The 25,841-nt window shown below is 39.9% G+C and overlaps 1 protein-coding gene across 1 annotated transcript in view; it reads left to right on the forward strand.

Annotated features, from left to right (window-relative positions):
* Positions 1-25,841, forward strand: part of NELL2 (NEL-like 2 (chicken)) — a 132,310-nt gene that overhangs the window by 93,784 nt on the left and 12,685 nt on the right. Inside the window, exon 14 of the mRNA XM_009327600.1 lies at positions 21,413-21,553. Coding sequence (XP_009325875.1) covers positions 21,413-21,553 — 141 coding nt within the window. The remainder of the gene's footprint in view (positions 1-21,412; positions 21,554-25,841) is intronic.

The raw sequence follows: 25,841 nt of genomic DNA on the forward strand, positions 1-25,841 counted from the left end.
TGTTTTCATTCTTCTGTATTTGAGCACATATTACCACAGTTGACAAGAGGGATGCTGTGTGAAAAGCAGTATCCTGATTGTTCATCTATTTCTAGAAAAATGTCAAAAGAGCAAGTTTTCAAGTATTCCTCACTGTTTCACAGACTGCAGATAATGTGGTACAGGATATCAAGGTCTCTTCGGTGTAACAGTGTTGTGTTTTTGCTTGGAACAGTTTGTGTGCTAAGATAATGCTTAAGTATTAAAACAATTACTTTGTTTTAGTAATATTTGTCTTATATGCTCCTTGCAGCATTCTGCTGTTATCAACTACATATAACTTGTATAGTTTCAAGGCTCACATTCATCTTTTCCAGCTTTATACTCCTAGTCTGAAGTGTGTAGACTAGAAGCATATTTGCTTTAGTCTCCTTGTATAGTCGATATTAATAGCCACTATCAAAGAGGGATCTTACTGGCTTTTCTGAATTGCCCCTGGAAGTCCTGTCTCTGTTCCCTTCTTTAGAGGAGAACCCAGGGACACTGTTCCCAATTCAGAAAGTTCAGGCACCTTAAGCTAACTTAAGTTAGTTTATATCCTATCCCAAATATCCTTCGAAAGCTGCTGGACTGCTGGCCTAACTGCCTGTCCTTCCTGCCCTTCAGGAAACATATAGGAGGGCAGGCAGAGACTTGGACCAGATCTGAATGCCTTTCTGAATATATGATCTCAATATTTAACATAAGGTTAGTATGGTAGTTTTCACTGATATCTCAGAGCTAGTGATACTGTTGTTATGATTTGGAGCCAGTTTGCCAGCCCCAAACCAGTTTCATAGGTCAGCTTTGCAAGGAGAAGCTCCTCTGTCCTGGTGGACCTCCACTGGACGTCATATTTTTTTCTTACTGTTGAAGTAAGTAATGCTAGAGATCAGCCACAGGGGTACAGGTCTGGTCACCTCATTTGGATATTAATATGCAAGAGTAGGATTGTAATCTACTTGCGCACGGCTTTGAAACATACAGTTTGAAATACCGTCGGAGTGGCATATGGAAGAGCTATCCTGTCGATAAAGAGCAAAAGCTGGTTCATTTGTGAGACTGCATCGTCAGAAAAATGGTGCTGTATACAGCCATAAAAGAAAACCTGAGCTTCAGACAGTACATATTGGCTCCCAGTGAACGCAACAGTTTCCTGAAGGTACTTCTCGTTACGCTTGAAGTGATTCAAGACATTCATGCTACAAATAATTTATGCTGGAAGCTTCCCTTTTTGAGCAGTCACTTTATCTACAAAGGTGATGTAATCTTTTCTAGGCAGACATCTTTAGTTGCGATCACATACAAGGAAGGAGGAGGATTGATGTAAAGATGCCAAATCTATTTTTAAATCGCATGTTACTTATTTCTGTTTATGCTACGTATATTTAAAAACTGCTTATTGAAGAATCTTGGCATTTTTAACTTAAAATAAAACATATAGTTACATAGAAATTGTCAGCAGCTGCTTGCTATTGAATCCACACCCCAGCAATAACCTAGAAAAATACAATCACCAGTTCTTACTGTTTTCTTCTGTAAAAGGTGGTTTAATAGCTCTGTTTAAATAATTTCTCAGAATCATAGAAAGGGTGAGGTTGTAAGGGACCTCTGGAGATCATCTTGTCTAATCCCCTTGCTCACAGCAGGGTCAAATAGAGCTGGTTTCTCAGGACTGTGCCCAGTTGGATTTGGAGTGTTTTCAGGGTTGGAGACTCCACGAGGTCTCTGGGCAACCAATCCCCAGAAGTGTTCAATCACCCTCACAGTAAAAAAAATTTCTTTTCGTTACATTCAAATGCAATTTCCCATCCCCCTGGTCCCTTTCCTGGGCATGACCGAGAAGTGTCTGGCTTTCCCCAACACCGTCAGGTATTTATACGCATTGATAAGATCCTCCTCAACCTTTTCATTTCCAGGCTGAACATCTCGGCTCTATCAGCCTCTCCTTGTACAACAGATGCTCTGGTCCCTTAATCATCTTCACAGCACTGCACTGGATTTGCTCCATGTCTCTCTTGTACTGGGGAGTCCAGCACTGGACCCAGCACCCCAGATGTGATCTCAACAGCATGAAGTAGAGGGGAAGGATCACTTCCCTTGACCTGCTGGCAATGTTCCTCCTAACGCAGCCCAGGAGGCTGTTGGCCTTCTTTGCTGCGAGGGCACATTGCTGGCTCATGTTCAACCTGGTGTCCACCAGGACCTCCAGATCTTCTTCTGCAAAGCTGCTTTCCCACTGGCCAGTCCCCAACCTGTACTGGTGCCTGGGGTTGTTCCTTAATAGTTGTAGGACTTGGCATTTCCTACCTGGTGTAGCAACCCCTCCTCCAAATTTTGTATCATCTGCAAATGTGCTGAGGGTGCACTCTGCCTTATTGTCTGGATATTAAATAGCACTGGCTCAGTACCCAGTAGTTACCCAGGCGTACACCGCTAAGTGACTAGCCTCCAACTGGACAACGTACAGCTGATTACAGCCCTCTGAGCCCAGCCATTCAGCAAGCTTTCAATCCACCTCAGTGTCCATTTATTTAGCTTGCACTTTTTAGCTTGTCTGAGGATGTTATGAGAGCATCAAAAGCCTTACTAAAGTCAAGATAAACAACATCCATTGCGCTCCTCCCATTCACCAACCTAGTCATCTTATTTTAGAAGGCCATAAAATTGGTCAGGCATGATTTCCTTTTCATAAATCAATGCTGGCTATTCCCAATCACCTTCTTGTCCTTAATATGTTTGGAAATGGTATCCAGGAGGATACCATCAACTTCCCAGGGATGGAGGTGAGGCTGACTGATCTGTAGTTCCCTGGATCCTTGCCCTTCTCAAAGATAAGAGGGACATTTGCTTTCTTCCAGTTCTCAGGAGTTTCTCTCAGTCACCTTGACCTTTCAAAAATAATTGAGATTGGCCTTGCAAAGACATCAGCCAGCTCCCTCAGCACTCCTGGGTGCATCCCATCAGGTGTGATCGACCTGTGTTTTTTCCAGTTTATTTAGATATCGATCCTCCTCCACCAAGGGTAAATTTTTCTTGCTCCAGACTTTCCCACTGGTCTTGGCGACCTAGGACTCCTGAAGGCAAATCTTACCAGTAAAGACCAAGGTGTAGAAGGCATTGAGTACCTCACCGTTTCCCATGTCCTTTCCAAACTCCATTCCTGCACACTTGATCAGTGTCTCTATTTTCATCCCAAAGCCTGAGAGGGATGATGCTATCCATGCTTAGGTCCTCCTATGGAGCCAGGCTCATGTTGTAGAACAGGTCATTGACCAAGAACAAGAATAAACCAGAGCTGAAATAGCTGGGATTGTTGATGTCCAGAGCATCCCCCTAAATTTTTGATGAGGCTGTCTACTGTGTGGCAAAACCTGGCCTGTTTCCTTGGTACCCATGTTGGCTGGGGAGATGTACTGTTCCATGTGATGGGACTGACAACTCCTCCAAGGCTTCCAACGGAGTGGAGAGGAGCAGAGGCAGTGACTGATAGGGCAGCGCTGAGTAGGAAGCAGACAGCCTGCTTCTGATGGGAGAGGTCAGAAGTCTTCTGATAAAATTATCCTGAGATTGAAACATGGTTTCAGGGCAAACCCGTTCACCCAGAACTCAAAGCGGCTTTCCCAGTTCTGGTGGATTAGCACCAGAAGCTTGCTTGTGTTAATGGGCACAGCTGTAACTCTTTTCACCTGTCAGCTGCCATGGAAAGGCTATGTCAGATTCCTAAACTCAATGCAGCTTTTGCAAAGAGAAGTGAAGCCCTGTGTAATTAAGCGCTGTAATGGGTTTCATAAAATTTTTTGCTTCCAAATGGGTGCTTCTGGGGTGTCAGTCTCTCTGAGGAGCCACCTCTCTCTCAGAAACATAAGAAGGAGAATCAACTAATACTGCTAGTCAGATGTTCCCATGAGAAGAGGTATTCACTGTGGAGTGCCTTGCAGTTAACAGAGCTATTGTAATGCCCTAGAATGATCTGTTGGAAGCCTTTTAGATTAATCACGGCCTCTGTCCCATGGAAATGAATCAGTAGAATGAGGAAGCAGATGCAGGAATCACGTACAGATGTATCAACCTCCAGCACTTCTTTTTAATTGGTAATAGGATATAAAAATGAGATGGGGGAGAATTCCCGTTTCTCTTCCCAAAGGATGTGGGTTGAGGCATTGTTAATGTTGGGGATGCATTCATTGGCTTAGGGAGGTGAGGTATATGTGTTGAAAGATTTTCAAGTTTTACGAGGCACAGTAGTAGTTAACCCAGTAGAGCAGCCTTCTGCAGTGTAGAGAGCTGAGGCTACCAAAAGAATCTAAAAATATTTGTGCCTGTTAAACTTTTTCAAAATACCTGACAATACTGTCTTGTTTGATTGCAAAATTATGAATTCTTCAATGGGCATTTTAAAATGCTATCTTAAATTGTATTTGAAAAGTGTTTTATTTTAGAATCCAGCACAGGATGACTTTGTTAGGTCTGCTCGATGTTACTGTAACTCCCCTTTAATTTGATGACAGAGCTTTAAGAGTGGATTTGTTCTCCTACTATATATGCATATCTGCTAGCGCACGTATACAAGATTTCTGTATTTTTGCTGCTTGTCAGCTTCTTTTTTGAGTTCCCACACTCGTCTTGTGCTTTGAGTATTCCCCTGGACCCCTTTTAATTATGCATGAGATCAAATAGCAGAGTTTTGCTACTAGTAGTGTTTTGATGTAGTTTTTGTTAACAGGTTGGCTGGAAGTATACGGCCTTTTTATGGATGATTGGCTGTAACTTGTATTTCCTGATAATGAACTTTCCTTGGATATCGCAGGAATCATGTCCACCTGTTATTAAACAATCCTTGGCAAACTGCTGAAAGTAAACTGGCACACAAAGCTGTCACCTTTGAAAGGAACTGTTGAGAAAAAGTTTAACTTACAGATTCTACATTCATTCAGCCATACATTATTACTAACAGTTGGCTTAATTAAACGTGTAACTGAATTTATGAAAAAAAATGGTGAACATCAGTTATGTGAGATCACCCTCTCTTACCTGATCATGTATCAGAAATAGTCAAAGCAAAGGAAAATATATTATTTGGCTCTGTATTTTTTCCTGTTTTTTTCCATGTATGGAAAGCTCAAACAAAAATATCGTAAGTGTTGCGAGTACTTCATGGGGAAGGAAAAAAATGTTGGTGTCACTAAAACAAGTTTTTGCAACTTTGTGCTTAACATTTGTAATTCAAAATACTGAAATACAACCCAGACAAGTGATTTGGGTAAATAATTGTTATAGACCAGATCTCTTTAGAGTTTTGTGCCACTTTCTAGGTAAGCTAAATAATTAACATGCATGTCTGTTGCTCTTTTCAGCAAATCCAAATTAATTTGTTCATGTGCACTGACCATAATAATAGTAGGCTTCAGATTATTGAAGACTATTATTATTCCTGTTCCAAAGGAGGCTTGTGAAAATCTTTTAATTCTGATACCCCAGTTATTAAGAAAATAATTTTACTGGTATTGGAATAGAAGGCTTTGTCAAAGTAACCAGAAAGCTTGTTAACTTTGCTGATTTTGCAAAAATGAGTATTTTAGTACTTTTAGCATCACAAGAGAAAGGCTTCCATATAAGCCCTTGATCCCTGGTGTTCAGCTAAAACAACCACAATCAGCTTGTGGCCAGGTAGGCTCTGAAGCTAAAACTGTGACACAAATGGCATTTGAAGCCCACAGAGCATTGAACCAAATCTGTAAGAACTGGAATTACTTTTGGCAGAACTCTTAAAAATTCTTGGCCGGAGTCTAATGAAAACTCTCTGTATGCTATGAAAGTATCGCAGTCAAAACTTCCCCAACAACTCAGGAATCTGCCATTTGGTCAGTTTTATTTTTACAATGAAGTTTTAAATTACTGATAGTCAGATTGGGATTTACAACAATAATACTAAAAGGCTCAAATTTGTGGTACAAGTATGCAAGGTCCTGCACAAACCTAGAGTAATAGGAGTGCCCTTCAACAGTTCATAGTCTAACCAAGGGAAGCTGGTTGCATACTGGGATAAATGAGTATAACATACAAACTCCTTGAGCAGAAAGCATATGAGGGTTAACCATTTTATCCTCTGAAATCCTTAAGGGGTTGCTGGGCTTTTTGATGAAGGAGGAAACAAAAGAAGGGAGCAAGAGGAAAGTGGTGGAGTGAACATGAAGGCAGCACAGACATGGACTGTCCAGAGCAATAGCTGTAGGAAGAAGGGATGCCTCCCATAGTTCATTAGTTTTCACAGCCCACCTGGCTTGCTTGGATCCTGGTGTCCTGAGAATTCAGGCTCCTGTTTTTGGGGGGAGGCTCCCAAGTTTGAGACTTAGAGGATACTTTCGGCAGGAAATGTTTTAATTACATTAAAGGGCTGACTTCAATTCACAGAAATAAGAAAATGTTGAGTTAATCTATAGAGCCTGGATAAAATTTTTGAAAACAAATAGTACTTGAGCATGATTTGCAGTGGAAAACATTTTAATAGATCCCAGTGTGCAGTAGGAATTCATCATATCCTGAAAGTCAGGCCTTTTGGAGTCACTCGAGTCTGGCATTTCATCTTCAGTAATTTTCAAAGTTCGTAGGCTATTAAAAACTTTTCCCTTGATGCAAGCAAAAAAAAAAAAAAAAACCTCGGCCAGGACAAACCCCAAAGAAGCTAAATTGTGGCTTGCAAGCAGTTGAGATCCGTCTTGCATGCTGGGCTGCATGCTGCTCTAACCCCGCAGCTGTGCTGAGGCTGTGGTGTTGGGTCCCTGTGTAACCCAGAGCCCTGGCTGTGGCAGGAGGTGAGCGAGGAGAGATGCTGGAGCTGATGTGCCCAGCTCGTCGCTGGACTTAGTTGCATGCAGACCCTAGCCCTAGGGTGTCACTGCCATTTTTCCTCTTTGAGTCATTCCAAGTGCTCCCCGTTTCCTTGGCAAGTCTCCTGGCTTCTTGCCCTGTGGAAATTTTGGTATGTAGCATATTGGGTTGGGAAGTTTGGCCTTTGCAGCCATAGCTCAAATGTAGATGGAGGCACAGAGTTCTCAGTATCCTGTTTAAAGTGTTTCAACTTAAACTTGTAACAGTAAATAGCTAACTGTTTTTTCTATTCGCAGAAGGTGAATCTCTGAAATGAAAACACTTCTGAATTACTGTGTGCACCTGCATTTATTTAATATTTTCTGTAGTTTCCATTTCAGCAGAAAGAGACAGGACCTAGCTGCTAAAAATAATGTGATGATTTTGCTGAGGATGCTGAAACATCTTGCTTTATAACTTGCATCTTTGCTGTATAAAGTCACTACCTGGCTTGCACAGGCCGGGTAATGAGTGATCTGCAATATGGTCTTGGCCTTCTCAAAGATGGTTATTTTGCATATTGATTACTGATTTCAGAGGCAAGAACAGTGTTGTTTGAGCTAGCCTTGGTTTATCGTGGTAATGGATATAACTAGTGTGTTTAGTGATGGTGCATCTTACTCTACATGTTTTCCATTTTAAGTGCTCTCTTACTTTAGGAAAAGCAGATAGTAAAATGATGGACAAATTTTGGGAAGCATCCTATAACATCAACTTCTATGTCTTCTTTAAATCTAACAACTAATTCTACTTAAAAAAGACTAGTATGTCATTATGATAATTTTTCAATACATTGATACAGAACCCTAGTAATTAATTTTGAACTACATAATTTGTGTTTTGCAGTCCTACTGAACTACAATTATGCAATGTGAAACAAGCATCTTCACTTAGAATTTTTTTGGTGACTTGAGGAGAAGTTAGCAGGAAATGACTACATGAATTATTTCCTTACAAAGCCACACCAGTATATCAGTCAGTATATCTGATTGGCAACATTTCTGCTCTTCTTGTAGTTGCAAAATTTTTTAATGTCAAAATATAAGGTGACTTTTGAGATTTGAACAAGCACTAGTAATGAGTAAGCTAAAATCAACACAGTAATTTGCATGGTCAACTTAATGTCATTTTCCTGTTGCCCAGGGTGAAAGCTATTAAATTTCACCTCCTGAGCTACTCTAGGCAAACAGTGCCTAAGAGCAACGATTCAAATACTGAACTGTGCCCCAGTGAACCATCTAATGCAGTACCTTAGTGGTGTCCCCAAGTCCTTTCAGTACTTGGAAAGTGTATCCATTCTTTTTTTTTTCTTTTGGCTTGCCTCAATTTCAAATACATAGTTTTTGAGAACAGTAGTTCTAGGAAGTTGGAACTCCGCACTGCTTACATGCTTCTGCATTGTTTTGTTTGGTTAATATAGTTTTCCGATGTACTGCTTAGGGCACAATAAATTGTATCTACTTCTGACTGGTGATTAATAGGGAGAAATATCCTCAGTAATAGAGAGTGACTGTTCAAGGCAGACAGGCCTAATTTATACTGTCAAATCTGAAATTCTTAGAAAGTCTCTGAAAAATCTTGTTTGACTGCTCTAGAGCAGAGAGTGAAAAGTAAATTTGAATCCTATATTTTTATTCTTGCACTCCTGTGATACGCTTTACATAAAATCATGAGGTTAGGAGCCATCATCTTCACAGCTTCTCTTCTGGTCAGGAGCTTTGTTCATATGATACATCTGTTGAAACAGAGGAGGAAAAGAAAGCAAGCAAATTATGGCCTTGATATTTGTGCATTTTCAGCGCCCCAAGACTGAGCGGGGCAGGGGGAGATTTTTTTATGTACCTCACAGCTTGAAGCTTTATGGGTATTACTAAAAAGCTGGTCCTGAAAGTCCTATAGAGTTCTGCTGAAGTAATGTTTTATTTTCCTTAATTATGGTCTTCCGTAGCCAGTCAGCCAAAGCTATTGTATTAAAAGTAGAGAGTATTATATTTTTGAACCATCTTCCAGTAATTCAAAATTAGTGACTATTTTGTGTTTATTTTTTGCCATACTCCTCATCTGATTAATTTCTAGGCAAACCTGATAAAAATAACTGTTTTCCTAACTGGTCTCCTCCTCATGCTTTCAGCTCACCCAAACTGGGCCTTGTATTCAACTGGTACAAATTCATACAGTTCTCTTGGCATACAGGGCTACGTGCTTTTAATGAGCTGCCTTTGCATATGATCCAGGTTCTCTTGTTTATTTCTGTTAAGGAACAATGATAACAAGTTGTAATGAGTTATTGTAAAATGTCCATTTGTGCGGATGCAAAAATGACTCTTTGCCATTGACGGTCAAGACCATTTTGGTATCTCTGACCAACCCTAAGGAAAACGAGGACCGTGAAGCATGCTGTTGTAATGCTCGCTCTTTAGTATATTTCTGAAGTCAGGCCTTGGGTGGGCAGGAATCCTATTACATTAGAGTCTAGCTGAAGGAACTATAACATGCAATGCTTTCATAGCTTTATTCATAAATCATCTGCCTCCCCCACAACTAATTAGTATTCTAGGTGAATAGCTGCCCAGTCCAACATGCGTAAAAACAAAACAAGTTGCTAGTAATGCTTGTACCTTTAGAAGTAATAGGTGTACTGTGGTTTGAAAAAAGTCAAGATAGGGTTGATTTCAAAAGAGGCTTTACCCCAATAAGGATCTCATGCGTGATGTATTTTTCTGAGCTATTTAAATGAGTTCATGAAAAATATGTTGACTTTGCCTAAGTCTAAAGTCACTGCAAAGCATTTGATATATTACATCTTAAGGAACGCTGAGCACTAAAGAGGCAAATACCGCAATCTCCACTTTTTTAATTGGGCTTCAGTTGCTCTTCTGAACATAGGCAGACAGACAAGAGCAAACACCGGCAGGAACTAAGTAGAGGCAAAGGTTTTAACTCTCTCCTGACTGTACCTCTCTTTTAACTGGCATTTTCTTTAATGCCGACATCCCATGGAGGCAGGGAGAGAGCAACGTGCGGAATGCATGATGTAGTAGCAGCTTTGCTCCCAGGGATTGTAGGTTGCAAAGGGCATGTCCCTCACTCCCTCTAAAACAAATACACTCAAATGAAGAGGTGAAGATTGAAGGAAGGGGGAGAATTCATGCAAACGCAAGACGAAAGCTCACAAATGATTACATTCTGCAGGAGGAGCAACCCAGATGTGATGGGGATCTTAATCAGTTGGGAAAGTGGTAAACTACAAATCCTACGTAGAGTCTGAGCAATAATCTGGTAGGATTTAGCTTACAAATGCAGGTTGTCCAGGCTGCCATCACATCTCTGTCCCCTTTGACTTGTCTGAGATTTCTCCATTCGTTTGTATAAAGGGTGTAAAGTGGCTAAAGTTTCTTTTTCCTCCTCCAGCCCAAAAGAATTTGGAAGATCCTTTCAGAGAGAAGAACAAGATAGTCTAGCACAGAGTTTCTGCAGAAACTCTTCTCCAAGAACCTCTGCATGAGGCTTTTTTTCCCTCAGGAAAAAAAATTAATGGATTTGAAGGATTTTAGTCATAAATAAGCTTATGAATCTTGGGCATGTGATGTTTACAGTCTAAGTGTAACTTTAGACTCAGAAAGGACTGTTGCTGAGAAGAGAAATAATACTGCCTATTCCACAATTCTGATAAAAATCCAGCAAAGAATTAATGAGTGTCATTTGAATTGTTATTATAATTAATAATTCCATCAAATTTCAGCTAACTGTGTGCCAGTAAAAGCCAAATCTTCATATTTACTATTACAAGGAAATTCAAATCAGATAAAGAAAACACGATTGGCAGTCTCAGAAACTGTAGTTAGAGAGGAGTTTAGCTAACCCCTGGAGAACGAGCCTTTCCTGCAAGGAATGCGCCGTTTTAACAATGCTCCAAGTGCTAATTCAGGCTAGAGAAAAATACACATATGCAGCAAGCAGATGGGTTGCAAACATGGCATATATAATATAGATAAGCTGTTTGTAAGTGAGATTCTGAAATTCAACATGCTGGTGTGCAAAATAGCTTACTGCTCCTCCCTCTCTCCAAATACTTCCCCTGAACACATATAATAATATGAAGTTAATTACATATGCTGGTGCTGTATTCAACCACTCTTTCAAATATCCATAAAAATTAAAGATTCTTAGAGTGCAGCAGAACTGTACAGGAGACTTGTATTTTTACAAAAACCAACACTTGTGGTCTACATTGTGAGATCTGTTTGAAACAAATAATGCGAGACTTACCAGTGAGTGTCCTTGTGACTTCTGTGATCTGTCTATGCTACCAAATAAAGCAGGCGGGGGAGGAAAGGCAGGGGGTGCAGCTTTCATCTCTACAGCTCAATGCTCTTTCTCTCACCTCTCCCCAAAACGTGTTGGCCTCTTTTGTAGTTCCTGTTCCTCGGTGTGTTACTGTTCCCCATGCCTTGGCATCGTCACATGTGCTACTTACCAAATTAGCGCTGTTACTTAAAATTCTTCACCCAGAGTTCCTTACATACAAAAAAAGAGAGCTGCTACCAAAAGAAGCACTTTCTCCCCATTTTACAGATGTAGAAATCAAGACGCATGGGGAGAGCTGAGTAGGTGACAAGGTTTGCATAAGAAGGCAGTGGCAAAAGTCCAGATAAGATATAGGTCATCTCATTTCTGCTCCCCTTGCTCCTCCGTTCAAATAGATCAATATCTGAGAGAAGACATGGTGGGGTTTATGTCATATTTTTTCCAAGTAGAAAGTGCAGTCAGTTCATAAAACCTAAGAAAATACTTTTCCTTTGACTTTCAAAAAAGGCATATTCTAAAATTGCTAGCTCATTAAATTGCAGAAAAAGGTTTAAAAATTGTCTATAAGAGTAAACAAATGAGATCTGCAGCAAGCCAAGAGGAAAGCCGGGGTTCTGCGGATAAGATGCTTTTTGCTTGGCTGCAGTGTCTGGAAGGGAGGTCACCCTAATCCCTGTTATCAGCTGATTTTTTCTCAGATACGAAAAATAAGCTCAAAAATGAGCAGTGAGACAAGGGCTGGTGACTTCAGAAGCTTGGGAGGTTTTACTTTGCTTTACATTTTTACTTATATTTATTCACAAAGTAAACCTTTGACAGAAATTAAGCAAAAAATGCCTGTATTGACTTCGGTGAACGTTCTGGATTTAGGCGTGAACCCTACTTACCTCATCCTTTCTGTTTTGTAGCTTAAGATGCTTTGCTGCTTCATCCTTCTGTGTCTTTTTCTCCCTTCATTTTCCTTGCCTGACACAGTTTCTTAGGTGCGTATTATTTCTTTCCTCCCTCAGAGTCCTTGTCAGTTTTAAATAACAAAAGATTCTTTCTCTGCTGAAGAGCCAAATACTAGTACTTATCTTTTTCTCTTTATATTTTCTTTAGCTTGTTGCCACACTACAATCCTATATATAGCAGCTTAAAAAATAAAGAGAAACCAGGGAAGGAGAGTGCTACAAAAGAGCTTTGAGGAGACGGCATTTTTTGTTATTTGTTAAAAACATCAAAATGCATCCACTACTTAGCTATTATTTGCTACGGGAAAGAACCTCCTTTACTAAACATGAAAACTAAAATTTCAATTAGGTTCTTAAAATACAGTGGGCTATAAATAGAATGTGAATAGGGCAGCTGGGCAGCATTATAATAGAAGTTCCTTCTGTTATATAGGGGAGATAGGGATGACCTTCATCACTCACTGTAAGCTCTCTCTTTTATGAATTACGAGCCGTTCAACTATTAGTGGAATTAAAATCTATAACACTGCCAATCATTGCCCCGTATCCCTGTGGAGCCCTTCCTCTTGCTGTCAACATGAGGGAGTTTGCAGTTTCTGCAGATATATGCCAATGATATGTTTATAGCCCAAGCAAAGGAATAGTGTGGTTTGTTCCTTTTCTGTGCTTCAGCAATTTTGTACAATGTCTACATGATTTTACGCTTCAGGAGCAGCAACGTAAATTAGTGGTCACTCGTATAAGGACTGAGAGTCACGGTAATAAGTCACTGGTAAGAAAACGTAGGCAAGAATGTTTAAACTTAAGCACATGTATAATATGTGGGCGTAAGTGGTACCCTGATGAAAGGGTAGAAGACCATAGCAGAAGACCAAGTTCAAATCAGGGTGTCAAATCAATTCCTAGCCAAAACTTTGTTTGAGTTGCTTTGTGGGTTCTTTTGTTTTCCTTGAATAGCCTCTGAACTGAATCACAGGAAATTTACTGTAATTCATACCAGAGCTGATCTGAAACAACTTTTTGCAAAGCTGAACCCAAACTAAGCTGAGAATGTGCTGGTTGCATCCTTGGTTCAAATATGTAAAAGTCATAACTCATGGTTATGACTGACTTGACTCCTTACTGGAGGAAACTCAAGATCTTCGGTCAGTATGCTGTGCAAGTAAAGCCTTCCTTCCCACCCGTTAGAATTCTAAGAGGTAACAGCTGGCCAAGCTAGCTCTTCTCTTTTCAGACAAATTAATTCTCTTTTGCTTGGGACCTGGCTACTGTTACCCAACAACTGACACATTTAGTGATAGCACTAGTGTAGTAGTCCTATTTCTAATGTGTGCAAATGGAGCTACATACTTTCAAACAATAGTAGGTATCTAAAATGTGTTTGTCAGTGTATTTTAAGGTATAAAAGTGCTTTGGCTATCTTGAAGAAAATAATTACTTTTTCAAGACAGGGCTAACAAGGAAACAGAAGCATGTGTTACAGTTAAGATGAGGTGCTGTACTGAGAATGATGGACAAAGTGAAAGCAAAACCACATCTTTGTCAACGACTAGAAAATAGAGGCCCAATACCTCTCAATTAGTCTTTCCAATGGGGATTGGTACAATTGGTTTCACAGAATCTTGTTGAAAAATATATTCTTTTTTTTTACGCTATTCATGGATGCATCTAGTTCATCATGGCTAATTAGTTGTTCTGAATTATCATCTTCAGTTGTTACAAATATCACATCCTTTGGTGATACTGGGTGTGTAATGAAAGACTGTTACAGTTTCAGTTATCGGTGAGGTCTGTGATTGATCAATTTTTGACAACAAAGAATTGTTAACAGGGCTGCATGGTGAAGCAGTCAGTGGAAAATTCCCTTTTATAACATTTCTATCTAATTTTGGAGTGCTGCCACTGCCACACATGAAATAACAACACGATTGAATTTCTTTTTGCTGGCATTTAGCAGGACCTATGGGGGTGTGCAGAAATCAATGGGGGATCAGGAGTCTGGAAAATTACATACTTGAAGAATTAATGAACTATAATTCCGTATTACATCCTCAATCACATTTTGCTTCCTTTTCATTAATGGAACTAAATTAGTTTTCCATGGACAGGGTACTTTAAAAAATGCAATCATGCTCTTGCTAGGATTTAAAAAAAAAAAAAAAAAAGACCTGTTTTAACAATAGTTATTTTTTCATGCAAGATGACAGTTGGAAATTTTTAGTGAAGAACATATCTGCAGCACTGACTCAACCTGTTGAAGCAATTTTTAACATGACATTTATAACCCCGGCTCTAGTTTCCTGCCTTTTGAGCCAGATCATGGTTTTAAGGTGACTCAGCCAGGATTTCTACTAGATCTGGGACATGTGGAGATAGAAGCAGCAACTCCAAAGGCATTCAAAATGCATTTTTTCCAACACGGGCCTAATTCATTATCCAGGGGAGCAGGGAGAGGAAAGGCCATGGTCGTCACTCTTCTCTGAAGGCTGTGTGTGAGATAACTGATGTTTCTAATGCTGTGTAGAGAAAGTCCTTTTGCTCACAGAACTATGTTATGCTAGGATAAAGTTGTGGGTGACTCTTCTCTCTGCTGTGCCCCACAGGCCAGCTGTAATCTGGCCCTTCATGATTTAAACTTGTAACTGAATGAAATGTTGGGATGCAAATGCAGTTAAAATCAAGAATATTCTATGGTTTAACGGGGACTTTGGTGTGAGAACCCATACAGTGAAAAGCATGTCCTTGTATTCACGATATGGTATCATATCTTTAAAGAGTTACTGGAAGCTGAACAAATCAGAGTGAGATTGTAAAAAAAATCAGGCTCTAGGACTTCTATTGACCAAGGAAGAAAGTTCCTTTGGGAATCAGCAGCACTGTTAGAAAAAAGGAGCTGATCAGACTTTATAAAACAGGTTTAAAAGGCATTCCAAACAACTTTGCTTTTCTGGCATAACTGATATCTTCCTGGATTATTTCAGCAGTCTCAGCTTCTGTATTCTTGGTTTTTTTTATTCCTCTGTATGATATTTATATGCACATGGTATTTGGGAATGTAGTGGGATGGAAATCCCAAAAGCTGATATTTTAACAACAAGATAGTTCCAGTATATTGAACTAGTTTCAGGCTCTTACATTTCTCCACTGGGACCTGGTTTTTGCATAAGATCTCAAGTCAAAGGTCTGATTGAACAGCAGGGTCTTCTTAAGTATCATTATATTAGAAATCTGCTGTCACATGAAAACCAATACAAACACTTTTCTCTTCTTAAATGCAAGAGATGGGACTCTAGAACTTGCAGTAGAGATAATGAACCATTTTCAAAGCTACTCCACAAAACTGAGTTTTGACAGCAGATACGTTCTGCAGTACAGTGAACTTTCATTTTGTCCTACTGAATAAGGCCTTTTCCCCCTTGCATACATATTTACTAAAATCAGATAACCCAGACGTCATCTTAATCCTACTGGACATTCTGTTATCTGAGCATAAATCTGAATAGTTGGGACATCGTCTTTTATATCCAAACCAGACATAACATCCGTGAAAATGTATTGACATATGCAAAGGCATATCAGAGTCTGACTGTTACAAATGTACCCATGAAGAAAAACATTGAAGATTTATCTTTCTAAACAGCTTCCTAGTCACCTAAACCGCTTCTTCAGTGATCTGTTTCTGAAATGATTTTTCTTTCAGTGTTTGCTCTTTACTTATACTGTATATGGGGCTGGGATGTGGGTGGCTCTGGAGGTTAGCATTAGGCTGGAAAGGCTGTTGCCTTTGAAATGAGATCTCAGATTTAGCCTAAGTCAGTAGTGACTGAGCATTATGGAAGTTGCTGGCTGCTCATTAATCTTTATAAATATATCCACTCATAATAACCCAATTAGCACTGGGACAGATTATTGCAATTGAGAGTCTCTATTAATTGGCAGTCTTAGCTAAGTGCCATGTATTATACTGTCCCAGAAAAACTTCCAGGATGGAAATAACTAAATTCTAAGTATTCACAGCTGCCAATCTGTGGTGTTGCCTTCTTGGCAGGAGAGGGCTACTGGGGCTTTGGTTTGTATTGACCTGGATAAAGCAGTTTATGAAAGAAAGGCTTTTCGGACTAAGTTGTGCTATGTATCTCTGTAACTTTGTGCTTGATGGCGGCATACAGGTTTTTCTGAGAGGAGGATTTGATGATTAATATTTCAGTCTTGAAATGAGTAATATAAATTGCTATTAACCCCCCCCCTCCCCCCCCGCCATGGTTCTTCATTGAGTGTAGCTTGACCACATTAGGGAGCTTGGTCCTATTGCTGGATGAAAGAGCACTGCTATCTTTCAAATTGGCAATTTTATACCACTTTCAATCTTCAAAAGCTCTTATTATACAGAAATTCTCTAATAATATTCATCAGACAGCTAGCTTTCCTTTTTTCTTAGTGTACCAGTGGGTAATTTGCTAATGATCTTATTTTACTCTTCAGGGAGCAGAATTTTCTCAGTCTCCCCAAGAGCAAGGGGTATAATATCTGAAACTGTTGCCACAGTTCAGGAAGCGACTGATTCTGAGGTATAAAGAAGGTGATTTGGGAGGGCAATTTTTTTTTCACATCTAGGGGAGCTAGTTATATAAAGTACTTACTTTCCAAATGCCTGTGACTATGTGTCTATTTTATTAGAGTGGGGCTTCAGTTAGCAAAAAAAAATTGGAAGTTTTTTTCAGTTGAAAAATGGGTAACAAAATACGGAAATAACCAGGCTGACTGATTTCAGTTTAAGAAAAACGCACAGGAGAAAACCTGAATATTTGAAAACCAAATCATGTGCAACACAAGTGTGTCATAATCAATTACCCTGTTTTGTGGCAATAGGGTATGTACAGTATTGCCGTGAGCGCATCCATGAATTACATAGGGTAGAGAGTGTCCCCATGTTCCTGGTGTTTTGTAGGTTCATCAGTCTCACAGGTGCGTGTTCTCCAGCCAGTGTTTCAAGAGCTGAAATCGCAAATCTCCTGCCATGCAAATGCCATAGGGTGGAAGCACAGCCAGAGCAGGCGGTGCTGAAGTGCTACGGTACAGCTGTGTAGCTGCTCTCCAGCGTGGGGTGAAGGTTACTTCCAGCGACTGTCTCAGTATTACTTTCTGTTCGAAACCTGGCCACTTGTCTCAGGGGGGTGGCAGATTTGGTATGTGCAATCGTGCTGTTTATTTGAAAAGGAAAGAGCAAAATAGAGAAAATGCCACCTCTGTGATAGTCAATGGGAGTTCTGCCATAAATTGGAGCAGGGCCAGGATTAGGCCATTTGCTCTGGACCATCACACATATGAGACTCTATTTCACTTCCTGCATGGGGATGCTGTCCTTTTTTTTTTATTTTTTAGCCCCTTCTTCTCCCCCCACTTCGCCGCAGCTGCTTATAGCCCTTTAAAGAGTGGACTTGCATACTCAGAATAAGATGTCTGTTTTGTCTGTTTGCTTAAAAATGTCATCACCTGCTATTGAAAAAAATACATCTCTCCTTTCCTTGTACTTAAACATTTTGTTTAATTTTTTTCATAAGTGAAAATATAAAGCCTTTCAGTAACTTCCTTCTATAGAGTAATTTCATTTTTCGTGCCTTTCTAGTACAGCATCAAACAGGACTTCATTAGTGCTGTTAATGTTCCATATAGCCCACTGATATACCATAGCCACCGGCCAAGCAAAACTTCAATCAGTTTTTCTTCTGTCAGCTCACACCTCTGACTGAGCAGCTGCAAGATGATTCATAGGAGAATGTTTCACCATAGGATAGAGAAAAATTATTTCTGGCTGCTTTTCCCATACTAATAAGATAATTTGAGTTGTAGATACTTTTGCAGCACTTCCTGAGCCATGCTATGCCCATTTGAAAATAGAAATCCTTTTATCCAAATGTCAAGAAAATTTTCCATGAAATCAGTGCTTTGGCTCAGCAAAACACATTTCCGCTGCATTTTCTTGTTTAACAAAGTTGTCACAGTTATATTTTGTCCCATTACAGAGCAAGTCTCTACTAGAATTAACGATCAGCATTAGCTGCGAGATTTAGAACAAAATGCTGTGCATAAGGAACATCTATATTCTGAAGCCCACTGGCACGTGCTGTAAAATGTCATTTGCCTAAAAAGTTAGTGGTGAGGAGAATTGTTTTTGATTTCTTTTATTTGCTGGAAAATCATGTAAGGAATAATGGATTATTCAGCATTGGTACAGCAATGGTGTTCCAGTGCAATGGTTTCAGGCAATCAATCTGTCAAGAATAGGACATTTCTTGAAGACCAACAGTGTCTTCTGTCCACGCTTTTTATGATAGGCTTTCTTACATAACTCCATTCAACTTTGAATGCAACCATAACAAAACCAGAAGAATGTATTTCTTTGTTTATTGGCATCTGTAAAAGCATTTCATCCCAAGTAATATTTCTTGTGATGTAGATTTGTCAGCTAGTTTGCAAATAAATACAGAAAAGCTGCTTTTGTTGTCAGTTTACCAATACTGACGTGACATTCAAGGCTTGTTTTTCCTGAATAATCGGTGAGTTCATCAGAATGCACTCAGCCTGTGCCTGCAATACTGTGCTTATAATTATAAGGCTTACAGAGTCACAAATAAATTGTTCTGAAGAGAGGAACACAGACTTTCTTTAATTCATATCTGTTACTTTGGCCTAAATAACACTCTCTTCTCCGCCTCGTCACCAATAAATACATTCCACTTTCCCAAAGAAGAGATATATGCCATCCAGTGTCTTAGATGTTATTAAGTAACAAGGATGAAGATTCATATCGAGTCTGAACAACAGCTCTTCTCTTTCAGCCTCTGAGTTTACATGCTTCATTGATTCTCTAGGGCTTGTAGCTTTGGCCAAGCCCAACAAGTTATCTTGTACTGACCAGGTGATCCCAAGCATTTAGCATGGTCACTTAGATACTGTTCTGCCAGGCAAGCTGTCTCCCAGGCGTCATATTCCCCAGTGGTAAGGGAACTTCCAGATTGCAGTCCTTCTTTTCCTTTCCTTTTTCTTAAGTAATCTGCGGGTATGTGAGTGAATAGCAGTAGATAAGGCACAGACTGCAAACCAACCTTTTCTCACTACAGTAACATAATTTTCATTGATCTTCCTCTGATCTCTCAAGCACCTCTGAGGTCTCACTGGCTCCTGGCTGCTCACAAGAAAAAGGCCAGAGTTTATACTGATTTAGAGAGAGACACACTGAACAGCGGAAGGTTGTAAAGGTTTGGCATTTCTCAGTCCTGCAGCAGGACTACTTAGATGATTATCCTGGAATTCATAGTGGAGCTGAAAATTCTGTGTTTTAAACCAATAGAGACTTACAACTTTATTTGTGGTACACAAAGCGGCAAAATGTATGCTTGGTGCAATATTCCAGCAGGCGTACTGGTAATTTTCTTCATCATAAATACTGGTAATGTACACCAGGCGCACCCGGTCAGAGAGACTGTTGATAGAAAATCAGATTGAGATGTAATAATGAAAATTTCTAATGGAATTTCGTCAAGAATCTGTAAAGCTTTTAACAACCAATACACTCATGATATGGTTGTATGGTTATTCCAAAGAGATGTTTTTTGGCATGTAAATAAAATACCCAGAGCACATCCCATCTACCCCCCCTGGCATGTATAAGAAAAATGCAACTCAAAACCAAATGTGGGTGACTGAGCAATACCTTATAGTTTTTGCAGGTGTCCCCCACGTACTTAATAATTTTCTTACCTTCAAATGTGGAACAAAGTGTTTTCGATGGATAAGGAAGCCTTGGGTTTTTTTAGTTTGTGTTTGAATAGATTTCATAAGAGACTAGAGCGAGTGTATCTATCTATGCACACATTAGTATTCTCAGAAAAGAGATTTGTTATCTTACTGCAGCTCACAATTGATTTTCTTAGCCAGTTTACGCTTTCTCCCATGAAAATAACAGATGACATAAATGGGAGCTAACAGGGACTGTGAGGAGAATTTTGACATATTTTAGATATATCTCAGTGGTCACATCACACCTCTTCTTCATATCTGCATCGTGGAGGATACTAGAGCAACTGCTGAGGTACTTTTAAGAGTTTGAGTCTTAAATTGTTATTTTAGTTTGGCCAGAATGGCCAGTACATTGAGTGGTTATTCATTATTCAAACTCATGGCAGGGGGCGGGGAGGTTAGAGCTTTTTGTTTCTGAAGGCAGTTTGCACGTGTTATGTCTCCCTCTGTGCCATTTCCACAGGCACCTCTTGATCAGCTTGCTGCTCAAATAGATATGAGTATGGTATAAAACACAGTGATAACGTGATGAATCTGGTAAGGAAGGACACATTTTTATCCCCGTTTGACTCCATAGTCCTGATATTGCCTAACTGTTAACAGCACTCATACTCTGGGACCTATTCCTTAATATGGCTTACTGAGTAACTGAAGGCACTGGGAATGAACATGTCACAAAGTTCTCTGCATCTCTGCTGAGTCCATGACTTCAGGTGTCTGCAGAACGTGCTTTGGTGGATTTTGGATCTCGCGAGTGCGTCCAGAAATCTATTCTACGGTGAGTTGTTACTGTAAAGTTTAGTCAGTGGAAGTTGTTCTTTTAAGAAACACACATCCCAAAGGAATTATCAGAGGAGGCGAATGTGTTGCATTTCACCTTTAGGGTTTAAGCATTTGTTGGGAATCCTAGCTGCTTTTTTTGATGGTGAGAGAGGAGACTGCAGTTAGTTATGCTGAGAGTCAGAGGTGCTGGTGTAGTCAAGTAGAGAAGCCCTACTAACCTAAAATCGGTGTCACCAAGAGCATAAGCAAGGGCCAGAGTGAGTATTTAATATTTTGATATGCTCCTAGAAACAATATTTGTTTATCAGGCAGCCTGCACTACTCAAAGGGTTAACATTATTCGAACTGGGATCCAATTCCTTTCTTCATGCTGTGGGCAATTTACACAGATGTCAGATTACCTATCATGCATTGTGACAAAATGAGTCGTTAATATGTAAATGGTAAAGTGGGATTAGCAGAACCTCCACTGTTAGCAGGGCCAACACTGTTAGCAAAAGTCCTTTTATGGAAGTGATTCAAAACTTTTTCTCTGGATAAATCTGGAAATTCAAGTGTCGGTAATCAAAATACTTCTGTGAAACCCAGAAATACCAGAGACCTTGTTCTTCCATCAGATGAATATAGCGATTTCCTCTGTGTGAATTTTCTCCTTCTTTTTTGTTGTTCTTATTAAACAGACATTGATGAATGCTCAGATGGCTTTGTTCAGTGCGACAGCCATGCTAACTGCATTAATCTGCCTGGTTGGTACCACTGCGAATGCAGAGATGGCTACCATGACAATGGGATGTTTTCACCACATGGAGAATCCTGTGAAGGTCAGTATCTAAAAAAGGTGGGGTAGTGTTATGACTTGCATTACAGTAATGTCTAGTATATCTGACTGTACTGGTCAAGTATTGTCTTGGACACTGTATCGAAAGTTAAACCTTGATCTAAAGCAACTGTAGTCTAAATAAGTGTCATAAACAAAAGGCAAAAGAAAATAAAATATGAATATTCCTAACATATAGGTGGAGCATTAGTGGCCATTTCTATGATTTGCAAGATAATATGTGAAGGCACAGTGCTTAAAACATAGTTTCTCTGGCCCTACATCTGCTTCTGTGCATGGTCCTTGCACAAGTGATGTCCCGTGGGCTGATAGCATGCACTGTAATCTGTCACTCCACAGTAATCTGTTTATATGTCAGATTCTTTATATGTAGAAATGGGCCTCAATCCAGACCTCAGTTCCTCCACTTCATTCCTCGTACACTGAAATAGTCTGTGATGAAAATATTTCCCATTGCAAAGAATGATGATGCAGCCCTGATACCCTTACCCACACCTGAGTTAATACTGCGGTGCTTCTCCTGTGCATAGGCTAACTGCTTGTAGAAAGTTGCAATTTGGAGAACAACCTTACAAACAGGGAAGCTCAGTGGGCTTAGGGCTGGGACAAGGTGCAGTGAAAGGGGGGCAAGGAGATGGGGGTTTTATTTGTTCATGAATGATGTTAGAGAGAACAGCGGGTTAGTAAGAACACAGTTATTTTCAGATGCAGATCTCTCAGTGTGGAAAGTTACTCAGCTCTTAAGATATTGCATGCTGCTGCTCTTAAATAAGAGAACAAATGAGTCTGTTTTGCCATGGAATACTTGGGGCAAAATTAGGAGAAGGGATAGCCTTCTGTCTCTGAGTGCTGAAATATTCAGTGTTTGCACAGTGTAAGCTTTCCTACCTTGCTGTTTAAACTCACATTGGTGGGCTGCATTGGTCCCAAAGGGAAGCAATTGAATTAATTTCACTAAGGCAGACACACAGACAGTTCTTCAGGAGCGAGAATGACCTTTTCGGTATCCCCATCATCAATATTTTATTTCAACACATTTTCACCACTGCTGAAAGCCTGTATTCCCAGGAGGAATCAGAGATTTGAATCAGCCACTGCTTTCATAAGTTGAGCTTTCTTTGTCAAGAACTAACTAAATGTCAGTGTTAGCTGGCCAGGTGTTAGGACAAGAAGGTGCAAAGAAGTTGTGATCCCTCTGATTATAACATTGTCCTTCTATCACTCGTGGCACAGGTAATACTCTAGCCAGGCATTTATGGAAATATTCTCAATACCCCAAGTTTTATCTTCAATGTCAATATAACATTTGTCTTGTGGGTTGGAGATAGTGGTTTGGCACGTGCTATCTTAAGAGATATAACTAATACAAAGTGACTCTTAAGATGGGTGCAAACAAGCAACAATTAAGCAGCAATTTCTAAGCAAATGAAAAGCCAAGGAAAAAGAAATATGGGGATTGCTACATGTATGCAGAAGTGGCAATTATTAGACTGTTCTGACCTTTTCTACAAAGTGCCAGCAGCTCTTTATTAAACACACACAGAGGTTAACAAGTAATTAGAATTAAATAACAGATGCCAGGAAACTATCTTCATTGCTGATAACCCTAGTCACTAACATGGAACACTTTCAGTTTGCTTGATTGCAGCTCCAAATTTTGGAATGCATAGCAACTTGAGATGGGGAGGAAGGTTAGATATTTTATTAGTCTTACTACATCACTTTATTGGAATGAAGCCTGTGACATTGTGTCTCAGACAGAAAATAAAACCTTAAAAAGGCATGAAGAGACAGCCTAAAATCCATTGCAGTATGGAGAGTTAAACTTCCAGTAGCAGTAGCGCAAAAGCAATTGGTTTCTCTGCTGTCAGACCTTTCCACTGTGAGAGATTCCCCTACTAGGTTTAAAGACATAAGAAAATGGATTTCTTTTGTCACTTCTTCAGTATCCCCTAGTTAGAGGTGATTAGATTGAGCTGTTGGTGGATGGCCTTTTAGACACTCACTGTAATGGGGGAGCAGCTTCCAGGCTATACTAATCTCAGATTTCAAATCTCAGTTCTCCACTTCCCACCTGCAGCTGTATGAGCTTCTTGCTGCATCCGGGACCAGTGTCCTCTGAACCTTTCTGGTTTGTGCAAGTGCTACAGCTTGCAGAAGTGTAGAAGGAACAGTGCTGAATTACACCGAGGAGAAACTGGGCCTGCCTTGATTTCTTTCTTGGGGGAACAAAGAATTTAAACCTCATGAGGATTAGGAAATGTTCTTCGAGGGCTTGTCCATTTTGCTTTCTAAGAGGACTACTTCAAAATAGTGTTTATATGGAGTGCATAATAGGCTTGTCTTTGGCTCATCTTTTGTAAGTTTTAGTTGCTTTGAAGAAAGTTCCCTCTTTCAGTGGAGAAAACCTTTAAAAGCCAAGGAAGCGTGGGTTCAAATCTTTTATTTCTTGATTGTTCTATATGGTCTGCCTCAAATTTGGGTCCGTCTGTGTCCCCGGACGTGTGCTGATAGTACTACAGAAAGCATTTCTGTGATCAGTGTTAGTCAGAAACTTGTTTCCTTCAGCAAAGGCTCCAGTTTTAAAGATTCAGGTGGAAACACCTCTGTTAAGATCACAGAAGCACAGGAGCATTTCCTTAAAAACCTTATTTTAACAGAATACCAAAACTGCACCTACCCCTTTTGCAGGAAATGGTCCCGTTAGGACATGGTACTGAAAATTCCTAGCTAGAGGTGGACTCCTTGGTAGCATTAGACTTTGTCAGTGCTTGATAACGAAATAATAATTGCTGAATTGCCTGTTTTACACATATATTGACCTTGGCTGCTGCTGCTTCTTTGGGACAACCGAGACTATTGAGTATTTTGACTAATGTACTTGAATGCAGAAATTCATAATCCCATTTTATTGTACCTACAGGCAATGGAAGACCAAGAGATTCCTTTGCTATTAGTTTTGCTTCACCTTATACTCCTGGGTAGACCTGTGGTCTCTATAACAATTACCGAGAGAAATTATAGGAAATGCAGCTATAGGGCTTCAACCTATTAGCAGCTCTTGCTGCTTTTCCCTTGGAAATGGAATTATGTTATGCATCATCTTATTTCCAGAAAAGTGGTGAAAGATCAGCTGCTTAGTCTTTGAGAACTGCATGGGTTTGGGAAGTCTTAAATTTTATATATATGTAAATATAGCATTCAGCACGGTATATTACCTGGTACCTTCCTCTTTGTCCCCCTACAGCTTTTCTTTATAGTTTCTTTACACAGTCTTGTTGGTGCTTTGAAGGTTGTCTCTCATGTGCCATTTCATAAAAGAGAGCTAGGCTAAGGTAGTAGATATTGCAACCTCAAGCTTCATTGCATTAAAAAACTGGAACCACTGAGGGCAAAATCCTAAATTAAGAATGTTCAGGCCCAGTTAATATTTGCTCTGCAGTTCTGTGTAAGATCCTGATTCCTTTGAATTTGTCCCCTGCAATGTCTAAAAGCTTCCAAAATCAGTTGAAGAGAGAAGCTGTGTTGGTTTGTAGCAGAATAGTGCAGGTTATACCTCATCAGCTGTTGGACATTTTGCATACTTCCACGTCCAAAGAATAGCTCACCTAATTAATGCAGCCCCTTAGGACTTACCAAGAGTATCTGGCAGGTACCAGCTGTTGTTGATACAGAATATGAGATCAACATACCTTCACTCTCAGCAGGTACCACATTCTTTAAATGAGACAGGTGCAAATGGAAGGATTGGAAAGCATCGATCCAGAATGCCCAATTCAAAAAGGATCTTTGTGGTTGCAAGGGTTTATTTGTACGTGTATGTTCTTCTGAAATGTTGTTATGTTCTTCTTCTGCCGTCCTGCTTGCAGAAGTAGAATCACTTCCTTCTCTGTGTGATAGAGCATGCTGCCTGACAACACAGAGGGCTGGGGCTCTACTTGAACAGTATTTTCCACAATCCAAGATAATGAGGGATGGAGGCATATTACAAGCCTCAGGATGCTCCCCAGCCTTAATGAATGAACAAAGCCCAAAACGGTCACTTCAGCATCCCTGTCTCTGGATCTGGAAGGCAGAGGAATTGCTGACTGTCAGGATGTCTGAATTTATCTCCCAGTACATCCAGTATTTTAACTAGTACATGAAATTTCTTGTAGTTGAAAAACTGCTGTCGGTTCGGAGTCCTACACTTAGATCTTTCTACAGTGCTGGTAATGTTTAACAGAAGCTTTGTTACTGATAGCACTTAAGAAGACAGGAAATAAAGAATC

This window comes from Pygoscelis adeliae, unplaced genomic scaffold (assembly GCF_000699105.1).
Source record: "Pygoscelis adeliae isolate BGI_AS28 unplaced genomic scaffold, ASM69910v1 Scaffold113, whole genome shotgun sequence".
NCBI classification, from domain to species: domain Eukaryota; kingdom Metazoa; phylum Chordata; class Aves; order Sphenisciformes; family Spheniscidae; genus Pygoscelis; species Pygoscelis adeliae.